General features: G+C 39.8%; 2 protein-coding genes and 1 non-coding gene across 4 annotated transcripts in view; 1 reads left to right on the top strand and 2 right to left on the bottom strand.

The window, feature by feature from the left end:
- The window catches only part of LOC140948506 (neuronal acetylcholine receptor subunit alpha-7-like), a 19572-nt gene extending 3488 nt beyond the window's left edge, over window positions 1-16084 (bottom strand). The window contains exons 1-7 of one of the 2 annotated variants that reach the window (XM_073397751.1): window positions 16015-16084; window positions 14253-14392; window positions 4558-4602; window positions 4040-4149; window positions 3057-3281; window positions 1637-1910; window positions 481-636 (exon numbers count right to left, since the gene is read on the bottom strand). In XM_073397751.1, coding sequence (XP_073253852.1) covers window positions 481-636; window positions 1637-1910; window positions 3057-3281; window positions 4040-4149; window positions 4558-4602; window positions 14253-14360 — 918 coding nt within the window. In that variant the 5' untranslated portion in view covers window positions 14361-14392; window positions 16015-16084. Of the gene's footprint in view, window positions 1-480; window positions 637-1636; window positions 1911-3056; window positions 3282-4039; window positions 4150-4557; window positions 4603-14252; window positions 14393-15928 lie in introns of both variants that reach the window. The other variant, XM_073397750.1, reaches the window with a different exon arrangement.
- Window positions 6867-13707, top strand: LOC140947670 (uncharacterized). The gene is made up of 5 exons (XM_073396839.1): window positions 6867-7307; window positions 10490-10642; window positions 11235-11447; window positions 11809-11924; window positions 13201-13707. Exons 1-5 carry the CDS (start codon window positions 6948-6950, stop codon window positions 13433-13435), a joined length of 1077 nt encoding a protein of 358 aa, XP_073252940.1. The 5' UTR covers window positions 6867-6947; the 3' UTR covers window positions 13436-13707.
- Window positions 14587-14660, bottom strand: Trnan-guu (transfer RNA asparagine (anticodon GUU)). The gene has a single exon. It is a non-coding gene; the product is annotated as a tRNA-Asn (tRNA).
- Window positions 16085-17111: the final 1027 nt, after the last annotated feature.

Below are 17111 nucleotides of genomic sequence, written 5' to 3' on the forward strand. Positions count from 1 at the left end.
GATCTAGTACAAAATGTTACCCGATGTCGTCTTTGCATAATCATAGCGTCAGTAAAACTGCTGTGGTTGCTGAGTGCCATTTTTAACACAAGCTACTCAGTGTGACGTGTGGGGGGAATGTTGATCAAAAATCTTTTTAGTCAGAAACACCCTTTGAGGCTTACAACAAAGAAATCCTTGTCCAAAACTTCCGGTCGGGGAAACACTGGACTCATTGATTACATTCGCATATTATGGTCCTTAAGATCAGACGACGGCGACAGCAACGAGAACGTCATAAAGGCAATAGGTTTAAGCGAAACAAGAACTTTGCACGTGCATAACACTTTTTTGTACATTTCTTTGCCGTTTTTGCACGACTACGACGTGAAAATACCATTTCATATTTTATAGAGGGTGTAAACAAGCAACGACGAAATAATCACGATGCCGTCGCTGTTCTCGCATCTTAAGTTCCTTATTACAACATCATAAATATACCCGGATCCAGGCGGGGATTGGGGCAGAGGAGTTGGTGGGATGATAAAAGCGTAGCATGAGGCAAGCCATGCCCATTGCCGCTGACACCTCGATAATAGTGCAGGCGTAGTAGACAGCAATAAGCGGAATGACTTTGGAGGTGGCGGGTAGCTTGGCCTGAGGAAGAAAATAGACAAAGTGGTGGTTAAAACAATTCAGCTACAATCATTACCCGACTGAGTAATATCTCAGAGCTACTTGATTTCACAAAAAAGGGATCAGATACATTCGTTTATGAATTAGTCGCTGATAGCTTAGAGTTTTTTCAATGTGTATGCAAATACTCAGTCCGAAAATGTCCCAGCCAGAATAATCCCTTGATGGCACATTTGATTGTCGTTAAAAATTGCAGCCAAATATTTAGAGCAACCTAGAATCGAAACGCGTACGATCATTTCACTGTAGAAGAGATCCAGTGATGGGTTTTGAAAGGCTTGAAAGACCTTTCAGAATATTTGTTGGTGCAGGAAAGGGGAGTAATTTCCGATCAAATATTAATTGAGACTTCGTTGTCCTATCACTACATTTGGTTTATTGAACCTTGTTAGTAAGTATAAAGTAATGTAACAAAAGGGCGTGGACCGGTGATCAGTAAAAGCAAATGCTGTTGGAAAATAATTTTTGAGTTTGTTCAAAGGCATTTTACGTTCTTCGATCGGGGGAGGAGAAAAATTTCCTTTCAAAGATTAAATTCTCTAAAAAAAAAACACAACAAGAAAGGAGCTACAATTCGGGTCAAAAGGTTTTAGGATACTATCCCCTTTCACGTAGGTTTGTATGGAATTTGCTCGTAACCAGCAATACACACTCATAAACACGGACTTATCAAGGTTTTTCCCCCACCCCACCTCACTGACCAAAGCTAATCCGGTTTACAATCAGTGCAAGATGTACATGTAAATAAAAGGTGTTTGACTTATTCTAACACCCAATACTTTCCAATAGGGGAGGGTGATTAACTTGAAGTGCAAGTTCCCTTCATGAAAGAGAAAATGTCCCAAACGATTTGACAAACATTGTACTAAATCTAGTTTTACACTAATTGGTTCATAGTTTTTAGGACTTGGATACGAAGCTGGGCTATCACAAGCAAAAAAAACCAAAAAAAAAAACTCACCATCAGCATCAACAACAGAATGGTAAAGGACAAAAGAACAGTTACTCCAAATGACATTCTCTCGCCAGACTCCGGAGGCAACAGAAAAACAAGCAGGGTTAAGACGGCGATCAACACGCATGGCAAAATGAAGTTCATCATGTAAAATAGGGTACGACGGCGTAACTCCAGACGGTAAGTAACATCCGGAAATTTTCCATCACAACAGTCGTACTCCAAAACACTGCGTTTCGATGTAACGTCACTAAGTATCCACTCACCATTTTCTACATACCTGCGTTGTTACATACGTATAATTACCGTATTGCTGGTTTGCACGTGGCGTCACGGCGGCCATGTTGGCAGTCAAGAACAAAAGCATTTCTCTCCTCTGGGAACTAAACTCTATTTTCATGTAAATTGTTCGAGAAAAAATTATATTGTATTGACAACCAACACACCACCAACATGGCCGCCTTGTCACATGGTTGCAGACCAAGAATACCAAGTTGATAAATACCCGTATACCTGGGGATAAACGTCATTTAATTTGATTTCTTCCGGGCTATGATCATTTTCAGTGTTCATGGAATTAAAATTTCGGCCGTTAAAAAAGTTAAATATTATTGACATTTATTTTCATGAAATAAACAATAAGATAAACAGAATGTTTGAACTTGCCAAGGTTAAATTTTGAAGGAGTGATTAACACAAAATTTAATACTGGCTTTTGTTGTAAAATGACGAAAAGTTTACAGCCAAAATTTAATACGGACACCAAAAATAAACATCCTAGTGTCCATAGTAGATACGACGATCCTCACGTATGTTGTAGTCTTTTTGCTTGTATGTTTTGTTTTCTTAGTGTTGATGTTCTCGGGAGGGAATTTTTTCTGAGGTATACATGTCGAAATTTGAAAGAAACAATTCTTCAGTGTAAGATCACATAACCTACATTGCAAAAACAAATTTCAAAAGCTAAGTGGTCTATTTGGGAGCTTTGGGGCATTACTCAAGGTAATAGACCATTTTACCGATACGGCGGCCATATTGAATTAATTCGATTTAAGGAGTATTGTGGGATGCCCAAGGGGCATGAGCACGATCTGTTGTACTCGCTTGGTATAAGAAATATGGTCTTTCAGACTTTCACAGCACATTTCCGGGGAAAAAGGCGATCAATATTACATCCAAAAACGGCACAACGATCTCCTTCCCATTACAATCTTATTGTAAGAAAATTTTTGGAAAAATGCTCCAAAAGGCGCTTGAAATACTAAACGGAATGTGCTCATGCCCCCTGGGCATCCCATAATACTCCTTAAATCTAACTTGTTCAATATGGCCGCCGTATCGCCAAAAAGGTCTACTGTCAGTAGGAGAGAAGTGTCGGTATGATTGTCCCTTCCTTGTATAGGGCGTTCCCATATATACCACTTACAAACTTAAGTCTGCGCCTTCTCTCCGTGGATAAACGTCCAGGAAGTCACTGTTATAAGACCACGAGCGAAACTTAAGGTCACAAGTTTGATCATCCAATGGGAAGAATGTGATATCGATTTCACACGAGCTCGTGAAGATCACCGGATTCAACCATGATACATTCCCATCATGCTTCACAACCAGGCGAGCTTCGTTACCGCGCCCGTCCGTCACCTCCTCGGCGCTGTTGGGAATAAAAAGAAAAACGATGAATTTCCAGTGAATTTTACTTTCCTCCATTGCAACTTGGGTTTTTGCTACACCTTTAATCTATAAATATAAGTGAGGTATGTTTTTTGAGTCTTTCCTATATTGATTAGTACGTGGCATCAACTATCATGTTGAACAGACAGATAGTGGTGTGTGGCGAGACATTGCCCTTGGAGACTCGAAATGATGATGATGATGATAATGATGATGATATTAATTAGACTTAAAGCTTTGATTTTCTGCAAGGGGAAAGACGGGACAGAAACGAATCTGTTTTAACACCATTATATCATGTGCGCAGTCTATGCTTTAAGAAATTCATTTCAGAAGACAAACAAACAAAGAAACAAGGAAGCAAGCAAACAAAAACACACAACAGTCCTCTCTGGCATCGTATCATTTTTAGCTACTGAGAAAACACTAGGACGCCTCGCTCTTTCACTTCCCTTTGCGAGATCTCAAGTGGCTGATGACAATGATAACTTGATGGTCATAAAATGTTTATGATGTTGTTATTATATACCTATGTTGATTTTTGGTGATGATGATCGTGATAGTGACGTTGATGATATCGGTGACGTCAAAGAGATGACGTCGACGACGATGATGATGATAATGACGATGACGAATGTGATAACGATAATAAAGGTTGAAATGATAATGGTGGTGGTGATTGTGAGGAGATAATACCACTGAAAACGAGTTATATCACTTTCGACATCGTATTCGCACCTATTCAGTAGCACAACATCTGGCAACCACGCCTTCTTTGGGTTGATGATAACCTGCGAGATGTTTTCAAATTCAGATTTGTTCCAGGAAAGTCGTGGATCGTTCCAGAACTGCAAAAACAACAATTATATTATTGATCTTTATTTGCTAAAGACGTTTGCTTTTCATTTCCCCGAGGTAAGTTAATTAGGGAAAAATCGGTCACACTTAAAAAATCAAGTTTCCCTAGGTAAACTGTCAACAAGTCGATTTTTACCTATGTAAAAGTCTGTAGTGTGACCACAACTATTATAGCTACTCGATTATTCAACTTCTTTCTCCTGTTGTGACCATAGATTACTCCGCATACGTCTTGCAAGATTATTAAAGTAGGCAAGGAGTATTATATTATATGTGAACTCCTTCAACAACTTGAAACTTTTTTCCTATCTACCTCTATCTCTTCATTTTTAACTTGTTTTTCTTGTTTAATCTTAGGAAATCAAACAAAAGGTCGAATTGATAACATATTCCCCTACCTGTCTCATCCATACATTTGTGGTAATGACCTCCTCTTTCTCATCCTATTAAAAAGGATTATTTTGGCTTAAATAAATGGTTTTAATATTAAATCTAGTCAAGTCAAGTCACTTTTCAATGGAAATAAAACGTTTACGAAAACAATAAGTATTAACATTTCATTAGACAGGAGATACACAACAGACACTAAAAAGATATATACTGAGTAAAGGGAGTTGGTAACTTAGAATTTTCAAAGCCAACTCCTAAAAGTGAAATCTAAAATTCTATTTACAAGGAAATTAATAAGTTGTATAGCTTAAGTAGTGAGGTATGAAACTAGCGATACATTAAGAGAGGCAGATCATAGCTTGTGAGCAGGGCTCACTTGTGCGAAGCCGCCAACTCATTCCTCGCTGTACATGTATGGCGGCTCTACAGCCAAAGACGCCAAAATTTTCCCCGAATTCTTACAAGTGAGCCTGCTTAGGCAGATTCAGGATTTCCTTTTAATTTCCTTTTAAATTGACTTCTAGAAGATGGTGTTTCTATTTCTAATTTAAAACAGACTCATTCGATTCTTCAATTTAGAATTCTTAACATAACTGGTGTAACATTTCTTAGTGTTTCTGACGCAATTTATTTCTGGCCTTAACAACAACAATAGAGTTGTTCTTGATGACGCTGACGTTGCGGTTCAGTAAATTTTCCGTTTCAGGGGACTTGATTGGCCTCTCTCGGTTAATTATGAGCCTTTAAAAACTTTGTATGTCTGTTATTGACAGACTCATCACCACGAAAGTAATCTTGATACAGAAGAACATTTTAGGTCGCTCCTTGAAGGAGCTGTGTTACTAAAATTCTAACAATGTTAACTATCAGCAAAAAGAGAGAAACGAAAAAATAACCGCTCAAAGCATTGGAAGAAGGTACGAATAACACAGCAAATATAAAAGAAGGCTAAAAGAAGGCACGGATGGATAAACTTGAAGAAGATTAAGGCTGTATTCACATAAAACCGAACAGCTTTTGCGCCGACACGAAAACCATTACAGGACAGGGCTCCATTCCATGCGTACATACTCAACCGTTGACGTCGGTGCGATTTCTGTCACGGAGCGAAGATGTGCTGCGCCGATCTCTATCGTGGAGAGTAAAATATCGGATAGGTGTTCATAACTACAGCGGATGGCTTTTCGTGTCGCCTCGAAAAGCTATCCGTGTGAACAATAGCCGCAAACGGATAGCAATTGATGCAGTTGTTAACCTAATTAAAACAGTTTTTGAAGGTTTATTTTTGTAGTTTGTAAACTTGAAGAAGATTAAGGCTATGTTCACATTATACCGGAATAGTTTTTGCGTTGACACGAATAGGGCTTCTGTGCACACATAAGAACGGTGATTTCGGTGCGATTTCTGTAAAGGAGCAAAGCTGCGCTGCGCCGATTTCCCCGGGGGGGGGGGGAGGGGTTGGGGGAGTACTCCAGGGAATTCTTGGTGGGGGTGTGCCGCCCGGTGGCTCAAATCTTGATCCGATTTCAGACCAAACAATGTAATTTTCCACACCCTTTTTCAGACTAGTCCTCTAAAATCCGTACCCGTTTTCAGACCTGGCCTTTAGACAGAAATTATGTCATCATTACTTAGCCGTTAGGGTATAGAGCGCAAACAAAAAATTATTCAAATCCATTTCGAATTTGCATGATTTTTATTTCTCTTTCTTTCTTACTCATTTGGAATTGGAACGATAAATATGTTCATACACTCCGTAGTTCCCTCGAAAACCATACCCGATTACAGACCAAAATGGGCAAAGTGCGAGTGCTGTTCGTTTCCCCAATTGCAACACCCTCTTTTCAGTAGGTTCTGCTCATTGGTGTATACCCTCCCTCTTAAGAGTAACGAGAGCTTAGATGTCCGGAGCCGGGGGAAAGCTACTCGACCAACATTTGGGAATAGGTGAGTCGTTGAGGGTTAGAAACCCTGACCCTGTTTAGGACAAAAATTAGCAAGTGCAATCAAGCAAATTCAGGTTTGTAGTCATTGCTTTTGTACACTTGGAGTACAAACAAATTTCGTCGATCAATCGTGCAGGCAATACCTTGTTTTATAACTAGATCAGACTCGCACCAAAGTATTTACCCTGTTTAGGACAGGGAGGTCAAAAAACATGGGCCGTCAAGCGGCAGGCTTACCCATATATATACGCCAGAACAGTCCCCCTGGTCACGCTTGCAAAAATAGTTTGCGTGACGAAAAATTCAAATGAAGGTTCGCTAAAATCAAATAAAGGCAGATTGAAGACTGGGAACGGGTCGTTAGTTGTGAGGTACGTAGTCGCTGTATGAGACATCGTAGGTGGAGTTGAAGTCCTAACGTTTAAGAATTATAGTTATTTTACTTTGCAATAATGTCAAAACGTGACGAAGGAAGTGTGGAAAATTCTGAGCGTAATAGTTTAATGAATTACAACAGTCAGGCCTACGGGCATGATTTCGTTCAAGAAAATGTTAAGAGATATATTAAACAGTTCGAGCGGGGCAAAGAGAAGTCGGAGCGAGAGGCAAAACGCAAAGAGCGAATTCGAAATGTCACCGACATTTCGAACAACTTCTATACACTTGTCACCGACTTTTATGAATATGGGTACGGGCGATCATTTCATTTCGCACCGGTCCTATCCGCGAGCTCTTCCTTGCAGGAGTGTGTTGTGGCCTATGAAAGAGAAATTGCAAGAACTATAAAGGCTAATCAAGGCATGAAGCTACTGGTAGGTAAACTCTCTTTTTCATTGCATTTTCATTTTGTCATTGTACTTGTATACGTTCGTCACCAGGAAATGTTAAATGAGGCTATATTTTGTCTAGACATTTTGAAACTAGTGTCAAAATATTTTGTAACCTGAATTAGTTAAAGTTTCATTTTTTTTTTGAAGCGGGGCCAAAACCGCATACTTTGGACCCGATTTCAAGATGTCAAAAGTTCGCGGTGTTTGATTGGTTGACAGTCATCACACCACCTTCTAATTATGCCTCTACTTGTTTATCATAAGTATGTTTTCACTGGTTAATTTATGTGCCCTGACCACAGGCAGCCCAAGCTCAAAATATCAGCATCGGCATTATAGCGAAACATTCCGGAAATTTCAAGATTGGTATGGGTGGGAGGGGACCTATCGTTTCTGTAACCAACGACTATAAAAGAATTTCATTAAAAACGGCTAGCCTTACGTGAACTGTGTGTTACGTCTTTCCTCTGTGCTCCGCGAGCCAATTTATGGCCATTTTTATGGGTTTTAGTGTAATCGAATAACTGGTGTGAACCGATATACTCTCCCGGGATATATCCTTTCCCATGAAATCATTGTGAAATGGGAATAAATAGGCTCGCGGACCTCAAAGGAAAGAGGTAACACACATTTAAAGTAAGGTAAGCCGTTTTAAATTGAAATTCTTTTACTTGATATTCTTAGGGTACAGGAACCTTAGTCCCCCCCGCTCCCCATAGGCATACAAATCCTTATACTTGGAACGTTACGCAACAATTCCGATGCTCATATTTCGAGCTTGGGAGACCTGTGCCCTTACTCGACCTTTAGAATTATTAAGTCAACCGGATCACACCAATAACCAGTTACAACCTGATGATGAAGGATTTAAAACAACGGCTGAAAAAGGACAAAACAAACATTTAATCCAAAATTTATCGTTGGGCTCAGCTTTTTGCTCTTTGATGGTAGAGGACGTAGAGGTATTAGAAAATTTGTTTAGATGAACAGTTTCCTTTTCCGTTACACTGATTTCATTCGGTTTCGCGATTCGAAACTTAACCCCAGATCTGTGCATAAGTTCGAGGCACCATATTTGTGCCCCTCGAAAGGCCACACACGTGGTTTCCCTTTTCTGGGCTCTTATCGATTGTGCTAGTAAAAGAAGTATATGCCATTAGCATTGCCTAATTTTTTCCGAATTATATATGCTCTTTTTTGAAAATTTTATGCTAATTTTTCTTCAAATTATGCGATCATGCATTGAATGGTACTATTTTCACGTCAGATGACCCATGGTCTTGTAAATGCCTTTGGTAAGCTTTGATCAGACCAATTTCAACGGGGTTTGGTCTTTCAGCAAGTTGTTCGGCGCCATCTGACCCATCTCGTTGCGTGCGAAACCGGAAACTAGGACAGACGCAATCTTTCTGACTTCCGGTGTGCCCAGCTCTCTCGACAATGAACAGCACCGTGTCCTCCCTCTCTTGACGAAAACATTAGACTGAAAAATGGACGCACTTGAAAAAAAATCTATCTGGACCAAGCAAGAATGAGTCTGCTGCTGGTCCGTTCAATGATTAAACTGAGCTAAATGAAAAAAATACGTGCTTATGATAGTATTGCTACTTTTTTAAAGAGCAAAAATTATGCTCGTTTTTCCGGCCACAAATTATGTATGCACAGTCGATAAGGGCCTACCGCTCACTACCCTCTACGATTACACGCTTTGAAGCCGACCTATGCAGCGAGAAATCGCACAGAACGGGGACTTGAGGCCAAGTTGTCTATTCATCGATATTCTGTAATATATCAAATTCAATTTTCAGTTAGAAATTCAGTGGTTTTGATTTCAGTTTACGATAGCGTGACATTTATTCAAATTCGCGTCGCGTGATACATAATTCGCTCTAGCTAGTGCTTGTCACGTGAAGAAAAAACGAAACAAAATAGATAAGCAGGTTATTATTTCACATAGAGGAGGGATTGGAGGAGTGTAGTTGAGTTGAGGTATGAGCTAAAAATCACAGCTATTTTACTCTCCAAGGGCCTCAAGGAGAATGCTTGTTTGCAGGCTTACTGTGTATCTATTTAATATGTACACAGTTTTTGCGATTTTAAAATAAAATGCACGACCTTGAAATTTGCAGATGAGTATTGACCGTCACATATACACTTGATTAAACTTTAAAGTGCAGGATTAATGGTTCAAAATATTCACTGCAGTGATCGAGGTGATCCGCGTGGCCGATTTTGGCGCCTTTTTCCCGATCTTCGCTTGCAGGTGTCCGACACGTGTGTGTGCAATTTAGGTGTAAAGACCTGTCGAGACGCTTACGGCAAAAGGCAAACGGCAAAGGTCAGATTCTCGCTGAGAAATTCTCAAAATAGAAAATGATCAGATAAAAAAAGCTTAAAACAGTTCTTATGGATAAAACTGGCGTGAATCTACTGATGTTCGCGTAGTGATAATGATAGTAAACGACAACTTAGGGGAAAATCTGGTCACGTGGTACAGATTCACGTTTGACGTTTGTCATAAACGTGACTTCAAACTCTATTTTAAGGAGGCGCGAGGAGTCGCGTGTGAACGGCACGCGAACGGAGACGCGAAAGTGAGAGGCGCGTTCTCTTGCGAATCTCTTCACTCTCATGAAATGGAGAGCTTGCTCGCAGGCTATGGTAATAATAGACCTTTTTACCGATACGACGGCCATTTTGAATTAATTGGATTTAAGGAACGTTATGGGATGCCCAGGGGGCACGAGCTGATCCGATATACTCGCATCAGTCTTTACGCGCGCTATTCGGGTCAATTCTTCTTTAAGTTTTCCTAAACTGAAAGATTGTAATGGGAGAAAAAAAGATCGTTGTGCCGTGGTTGGATGTAATAATGAGCGCCCTCTTCCCTAGAAATATACGTTGCATTGAAGTTCTCTTTTTGCCCGAAAGCGTACATAAATACTGAGCGAGTGCCGCCTGGGCATCCCATAATACTGGTATATGGTGGTAATACTGGTGTAGGAGGACCTATGATAAATATTGCCAAAATCACTGGAGCGTAAATACCTAGCTAGTGCCTCCTGGGCACCCCATAATACTCCTTAAATCTAATAAATTCAATATGGCCGACGTATCGGTAAGATGGTCTATTTTAAAACCATGACATGCGCATTTTGTTTTAGGATGCCGGTTGTGGTGTAGGGGGACCTATGATAAATATTGCCAAGTTCACTGGAGCTCATGTAGTGGGCCTTAATCTCTGTGAATATCAACTCAAGCGAGTGAAGTTTCACATCGAAAACAACAACATGCAAGAATGCTGCATTGGTGTTAAGGTCAGTTTTAATTACTCAACAACTTAGTAACTTCTGGTTGTGTGAACGTGAGCAACTGTTTTTCAAATCAGAGAGAAACATGGATGAAGTGTGTTTGGATCGGGTGTGTCGGCAGAAACAAATATTGGCTGTTAATTTCGTCAGGGTTAAGCCTTTTGGTTGTCAACGCAGCTGATATGAAATGATACTTGTAGCCCAGAATTAGCTAAAAACTCAGGAAAAGGTATTAAAAACATATACCTTGACACTAATGTCATTCATTATTCTTCTGCCTTATGAGTCTGAAAAAGCACCCAGTTATTAACCAAAAAAGGCCGAGAAATGTTATTTTAACCACTGGTTTGTAAAATACTACGGTCGACAGGGTCTTTCTGATCAGTAAGACCAACTACAAGAAAATACGCATTTGTAATAAAAAAATGGCTTTGCTCTGCTCAGTTGAGTAGTCTGACTGGCTTTTATCATTTAACTTTTGCAGTAAAAAGGTTAGAAAAAAAATGAACACTGTAAAATTAACTCGAACAAAGATTTCCACTTCTAGACACACATATTCGGCAACTGAATTGTTTTTTTTTCCTTTCTTTGTTTTCAGGGAGATTATCATCACATGGAGTTTGGCGACAATACTTTTGATGGAGGGTATGCGTTAGAGTCCACTCTCTACGCAACAGACCCGGAAATTGTTTACCGAGAAATACGACGTGTGCTAAAACCTGGTTCTATCTTTGTTGATTCTGCCTGGGCTATGACAGAGGCATTTGACCCAAAGAATGCAGAGCATGTGAAGATCAAGGAAGGCATCGAGGTAATTCAGTAAGAGAGGTAGTGAATGACCAATTTTCTGGGTACAACAGAGTACTAAAGTGATGACGTCGTAAAAATGAAATTTCTGAAATTATGGGATTTGTCAGGATGTTCTGAAAGAACAATGTCCAAGGGGCTACTTACCAAAAATGAGCATTTCGGGGCAAATTGTCTTTGAGATGTTAGCCGGTTATACTCAGAAAACTCCACACAAACCCTTCTAATTTTCTTGAATCGACCCAAAAAAATTTAGAAGGGTTTGTATGGAGTTTTCTAAGCATAACTGGACAACGATCTGATGTTAAATATCAGTTATCAGTTATCAATTGACTAAATCGCATTCCCGTGTTAAATTTCATTAGATTGGTAATGGCATCCCCGATCTGCGAACTCAACTTGTCCTTTTGGAAGCAATACGGAAGTCGGGATTGGAGATCGTAGAGTATAAGAATGCGCATTGTGATGGTGAGCTTCCATGGTAAGTAATTTATAGAAAATAGTGCGAGGTTAAAGGCATCCAGTAATACTGAGTCTCATCCAGTAATAGCGGAGCTCTCGCGCGCGAAGCGCGCAGCGGAGCACCATGGGTAAAAAAATGTGGTAAACTACCCATCCGAGAAAATTTGGTAATCACGTGACCGTACACCGACCGCCCGCCCGCCCGCCCGACCGTCCGTCCGCACCACAGACATACCAATCTAAATAATTCAATTAACAGGTATGGCAACCCAAATGCAACTCAAGGTTTTATTTAGAAAGAAATCGCATGGCTGCCCGGACTTTTAGAAAGAAAAAACAACAAAGTCGTGTCTTTTTCAACGTTATTTTTGATGTTTACACTCACGTGGATAACAGAGAAACTGAGCTAGAGCTAGTTTCTGAGAACAAAAGAGAAGAATTTTGTAGGAATAAAAACATGAAAATTCAAAGCGGCTGTGAGACAATGAGAAATGCTAGTGGCCAGCAAGGTGAAACTGAGCGGCAGTGAAAAATAAAAGTGAACATCAACACAGGAGACAATTGGGTAACAATTCCTCCATAAAAATAATGTGCAACTAGGAAGTTTGACGTTTAGTCCTACAAAACAGCGTTGTAGTTGTGCAAAACAACGGCAAAGAAGGACGAAAAGCGTGCTGCACGTGCAAATTTTGTTGTTTTGCTAATTAGAAAAAAAAGTGTGCTGCACGTGCAATTTGTTTTTTTGCTAATTAGATCTATTGATGCCATTTCCATTGGCCTCCCCGTTTAGCATTAGACGATTTAATTTTTTTTGTTTACAAGTTTTATTAACAAGAGCTTCGCTTTTAGCCCTGGCTAAATCTATATATTACTGAGCCTCATTGTTCATTGGCATTGGGAGAGGAAAGGGCGGATGATGTATAAGTTCGATAACGTAGGGAGAAAACCACCCAACAATGGCTAAAGCGAGGAAGCTAAGAAAATGGGGCGGCGGCAGGAGCAAACTAAAACTAAAACCTCGCAAAGACGTCGACTAGCTCAGTTAGTGGAGCGCTTGAATGCATAGAGCAGGAGGTTGGGGGTTAGATTCGATCCTCTGTCTTAGAGTAATTGGTCGGACCAATGCTAAAGGTATTAGCACACCAGGGAAATGAAAGCACTGATGACCACGAAGAAACTAGCATCTTCAAATGGTACACCGTACTTTCTTGCTCAATACAATGACGGTTGAATATTAGTGATTTCAGTGCTTTGCTGCATCTTTCCTGGGAATTCTCAATTTTCTTCTCTTTAAGGTACACATTTCTTGTCGGAAAACACGCTTTCTCTCTGGACGCCTTCAGAGTATCCTCGGTTGGTCGAAAGCTTACCCACTTCATGCTATCAGCCATGGAAATGCTGCGCATTGTACCTCAAGGTTCCACTGATGTTCATAACGTGTTGCTGACTGCTGCGGATGCTCTCATCCAAGGGGGGAGGAAAGACATCTTTACGCCGATGTTTAGATTGGTCCTTAGGAAGCCATTGTAGTGCGGAGAGAAAGCATGGAAAAATGCTCTTTGTGGCACATTAAGCAATAAATTTCAATTTATTTGGAAGTCTGATATCGTCAAAAATGTAGTTTAGTACGCTTTGATATATTCAAGTGGGCGGAGTACGTCTGTTGAACTTTCACAAAACCGGACCAGCCGAGAGCTCCGTCACTCAATTTTATAGCAAAACAATTTTTTTCCTTTGAGCAATTATATGTACGAATTCATTAAAGTTGGAGCCAAAAATACATCTTCTTTTTTTACAAAGTCCCATAATGGGGTGTTTTCTTTGTCTATATATATTATGGAGTTGATATTTGCTTAAATTCAGGCCTGCAAAAAGCTAAGAGCAATAAGCCTGCCTTTCAGGTGCAGTCATTGGTATCAGTAGAAGAAACAAAAGAGGACGAAGAAATACAAGATACCGCATGTAACAACGAGGCAACGTCGTCCGCTTATAACCGCCTTATTTATTCGCTACAATACACAGGAAACTATCCCAGAACACCTTGGCGCAGTTTCATTCACTCTATTATGCACGAGCATTCATACTAATTCGCCACATCAAAAATGAGAAGGGAATTGAAGCCAAAAATTCCCTTGCAACCGTTCCTCCAATTAGGATAGTTACTGGGGACGTGCTGGTCAGCTATTGGCCAATATTTTCCCTGTCTCTTGTAACAGTCGCAGAAGTTTTTGGAAAAATTAATTTGACCCAGTTTAAAGTACTTCTCGTTTAGACTAAAGTGGAGAATAGAGCACCTATGTTTACCAAAGGTAACAAACTCGTTATAGAAGTAATACACTATACCCACCACCTTCATCAGCTGAGGTAATGCAATATCAATAAACACTTTGACCACATCTGTCTCCTTCAGAATAGGGCGAGCTTTCTCGTTGTAGTCTTTTAAGATGGCATTCATCAATTTTTCCTCCACGCGACTTGCGTAACAGACTAAGAGGAAAAAAGAATATTTGTTGCATTTATCAATGCTCAACATATCTTAGAATAACTTTGTGTCTTAAATCACTGACTAAACGAAGCGACTTAACCTAACATGAGAATGAGTTTTCAATCTTTTTTAATCAGAAAAAAAAAGAACAAAACAAAACAAAAAAACCGTTACTTAAAGAATGAGCAAAACACAACGTCCCCGGGTGGGCTTGAACCACCAACCTTTCGGTTAACAGCCGAACGCGCTAACCGATTGCGCCACGGAGACTGCCTGCTACATATCCAAGTTACAACTAGGATCTTAATGGGATCCCTTGTCAACTGACATAAAATTATATCTGTTTGTTAATAGGCCTCCATTCAGAGACCAATACGAAATATTTACAACTTTAGGATAACTTGTTGGATCATTGTTCACATTCAAACAGGGTTAGAACCGAGCCATTCGAAGAGGGCACTTACTGTCATGTGTTATTGCAAACGTCGTATATAAAAATTAGGTACAATTCCCTTTAAAAATTTATTAGTTAAGAACTTCAGGCGACAGCCTTTCTTCTCCTCCCTTTGCCTAGACCTAGCTGGTCCATTGGCAGATACCTGCAAGCACGCGAAAACCATCGAGGAAGAAATACCAAGAACAGTTGTCAGGGGCACCCGACGACTGTTTTCTGTAACATATCAGTTCGGAGAAGCGCATTAGATCATATACCCATTTATTTTGCGCTATATAAATAATAAAGTTATCAAGTTATGTAAATATTGCCTAGAATTTTCTTTCACTTTAAGACGGCAAAAAATTTCTAGATGGCTGTTCCATACAGGTACAATTTTCGAAGCTTATCTAATAAACCCCCCTACGACTTTCTGAAGTTTAATTTTTCATATTTCACTCCTCAGGTTAGGATATTTTTCGTAGAAAAAAGAAAACCTAAAATTTTCGGTAAATAAAACTGAAGCCTCTTGTAATTTCGAAAAGGCTTAAGTTCCCCTAGGATGGCCGAACAGACACAAATTTTATAGCTCCCCGCGGCGTAAAATGCATTTCTAGAGACTGCTAAAAGTACTCTGGGTAGCTAAAAAGCGTTTTCAATGTATTTAGGAGGAAACAGTCGTTGGGTGCCCTTGAGTTGCTGATAACTTTCAGTTAAATTCCCAGACTTAAATTATACTTCATCAGCGGTTTCGTGTATTTTGGATTCACCCGCAGAAGGTATGACGATTGGACAGTTCCTATATATATATATGATCTACACCGGTCGGAAACACTTTAACTGGTAGTATCTATTGAATGGATACATAACAAAAACAGAGCCACATTGTACACCGAAGTCAAATGAGAGCCGCTAATTGCAGCTGCGTGCAATAACTTATAATTTGTATATTTATAGAACTAGGCAAGGAAGAAAGAGCTAGAGTTCTCTTTTCAAGCTTATACCTTGATGAGCCTTCTAGTTCTCAGTTAAACTGGTTTAACTTAATAACGAAAACGTTCTGAACAAAACAACCGCTGTTTATAACTGTTCATAACTAACTTACCTTGGTTGCATAGAACGACAATCAGTGAAAGACCTAGAAAGAGCATCTTCCTTTAAATGCGTTCAGTCTATTTCCAAGATACTCACCAGTTGAAGCTACTATGCTTTTAGGTAGACAATGTTTCCTAAAATTGACATGCTTGAAGCGGCTGTCGAAGTTATGTCGCTCACAATAAAACCGCAGGGCAGGTGGCCGGTTTGAAATCCTTGGAAAGTATTTGCATGAGAAGGATTTTGAAAGTGTCATTTTAGATAAGGACCGCGTAAGTGTTCAAAAACCTACGGCGAACTTTTAAGTGAAATAAAAGCCTTTCATTTGTGAAGTTTATGAGCAGCAATTTTATGCCCAGTTACTACTCAAAACTGTGGGAACCTTCGAATGAAACTGAGTAAACTTCGTAACAGAAAAAAAGAAATTAGGGCAAAGGAAAATGTGAAATTAAAACATGCTTCTGCACGCTATATCCTTAACAAGTTGAAAATATCGTAAACTGCAATCTTGGACAGAACAAAATGGAACAGAAAACCCCACTTACTCTTGCCCCCCCCCCCCCCCCCCCCCACTCCACCTCTTCGAAATCAAGGGCTGAAGCCGCGCGAACGCCGAAACACGCTATATATATATTATCCCTAATCCTTGATTTTATTATGGGGTGGGGGGCGGGGCAGAGGGTGGATGTACTGATTTCCCGTCTATTTTGTCCGAGTTTGTAGGTCCGTCAGGTTACTGGGTTACGAATTCCAAAAGTGACTTGGGATAGATGCTTGGGTGGTACATGCGCACTGGTGCTGCGTGCAAACTAAGTCCGACCATCTATTCCCAAGATGCTATTCCTAGATGTTATTGGCAACTACAAGATGTGAACAACCACTGAATAGTTAAAAACAAAAGTGAATCTTTATTTACCTTGGGTTATTTATGTTTTTTTTATGGCCATTTGGAGTTCACATGGGACAAACAGCCATTTACAGTTCAAAGAGCCATAAGGTAATGTCAAATCCTCTTAAACAATGTCTTTTACAGTAAAAAACCGCGATTAAGAACCATATTTTTAAGAACCTGTTATAAGAAATAAACTGAATTCCACTAAATACAATGTATTTCTTTTCTTCAGAAAATAAGTACCTATTTAAGAACCTCAGTAGTCTAAATATTTGCTAATTAACATGTATGCCAGAACCTG

Source organism: Porites lutea, chromosome 9 (assembly GCF_958299795.1).
Source record: "Porites lutea chromosome 9, jaPorLute2.1, whole genome shotgun sequence".
NCBI classification, from domain to species: Eukaryota; Metazoa; Cnidaria; class Anthozoa; order Scleractinia; family Poritidae; genus Porites; species Porites lutea.

Excerpts from the sequence above, each read along its gene's own strand:
- LOC140947670 (XM_073396839.1), top strand. The coding sequence starts at position 6,948 with ATGTCAAAACGTGACGAAGGAAGTGTGGAAAATTCTGAGCGTAATAGT. Across the intron at positions 10,643-11,234 it reads AATGCTGCATTGGTGTTAAG|GGAGATTATCATCACATGGA; the intron begins GTCAGTTTTAAT and ends CTTTGTTTTCAG. Across the intron at positions 11,448-11,808 it reads AGATCAAGGAAGGCATCGAG|ATTGGTAATGGCATCCCCGA; the intron begins GTAATTCAGTAA and ends AAATTTCATTAG.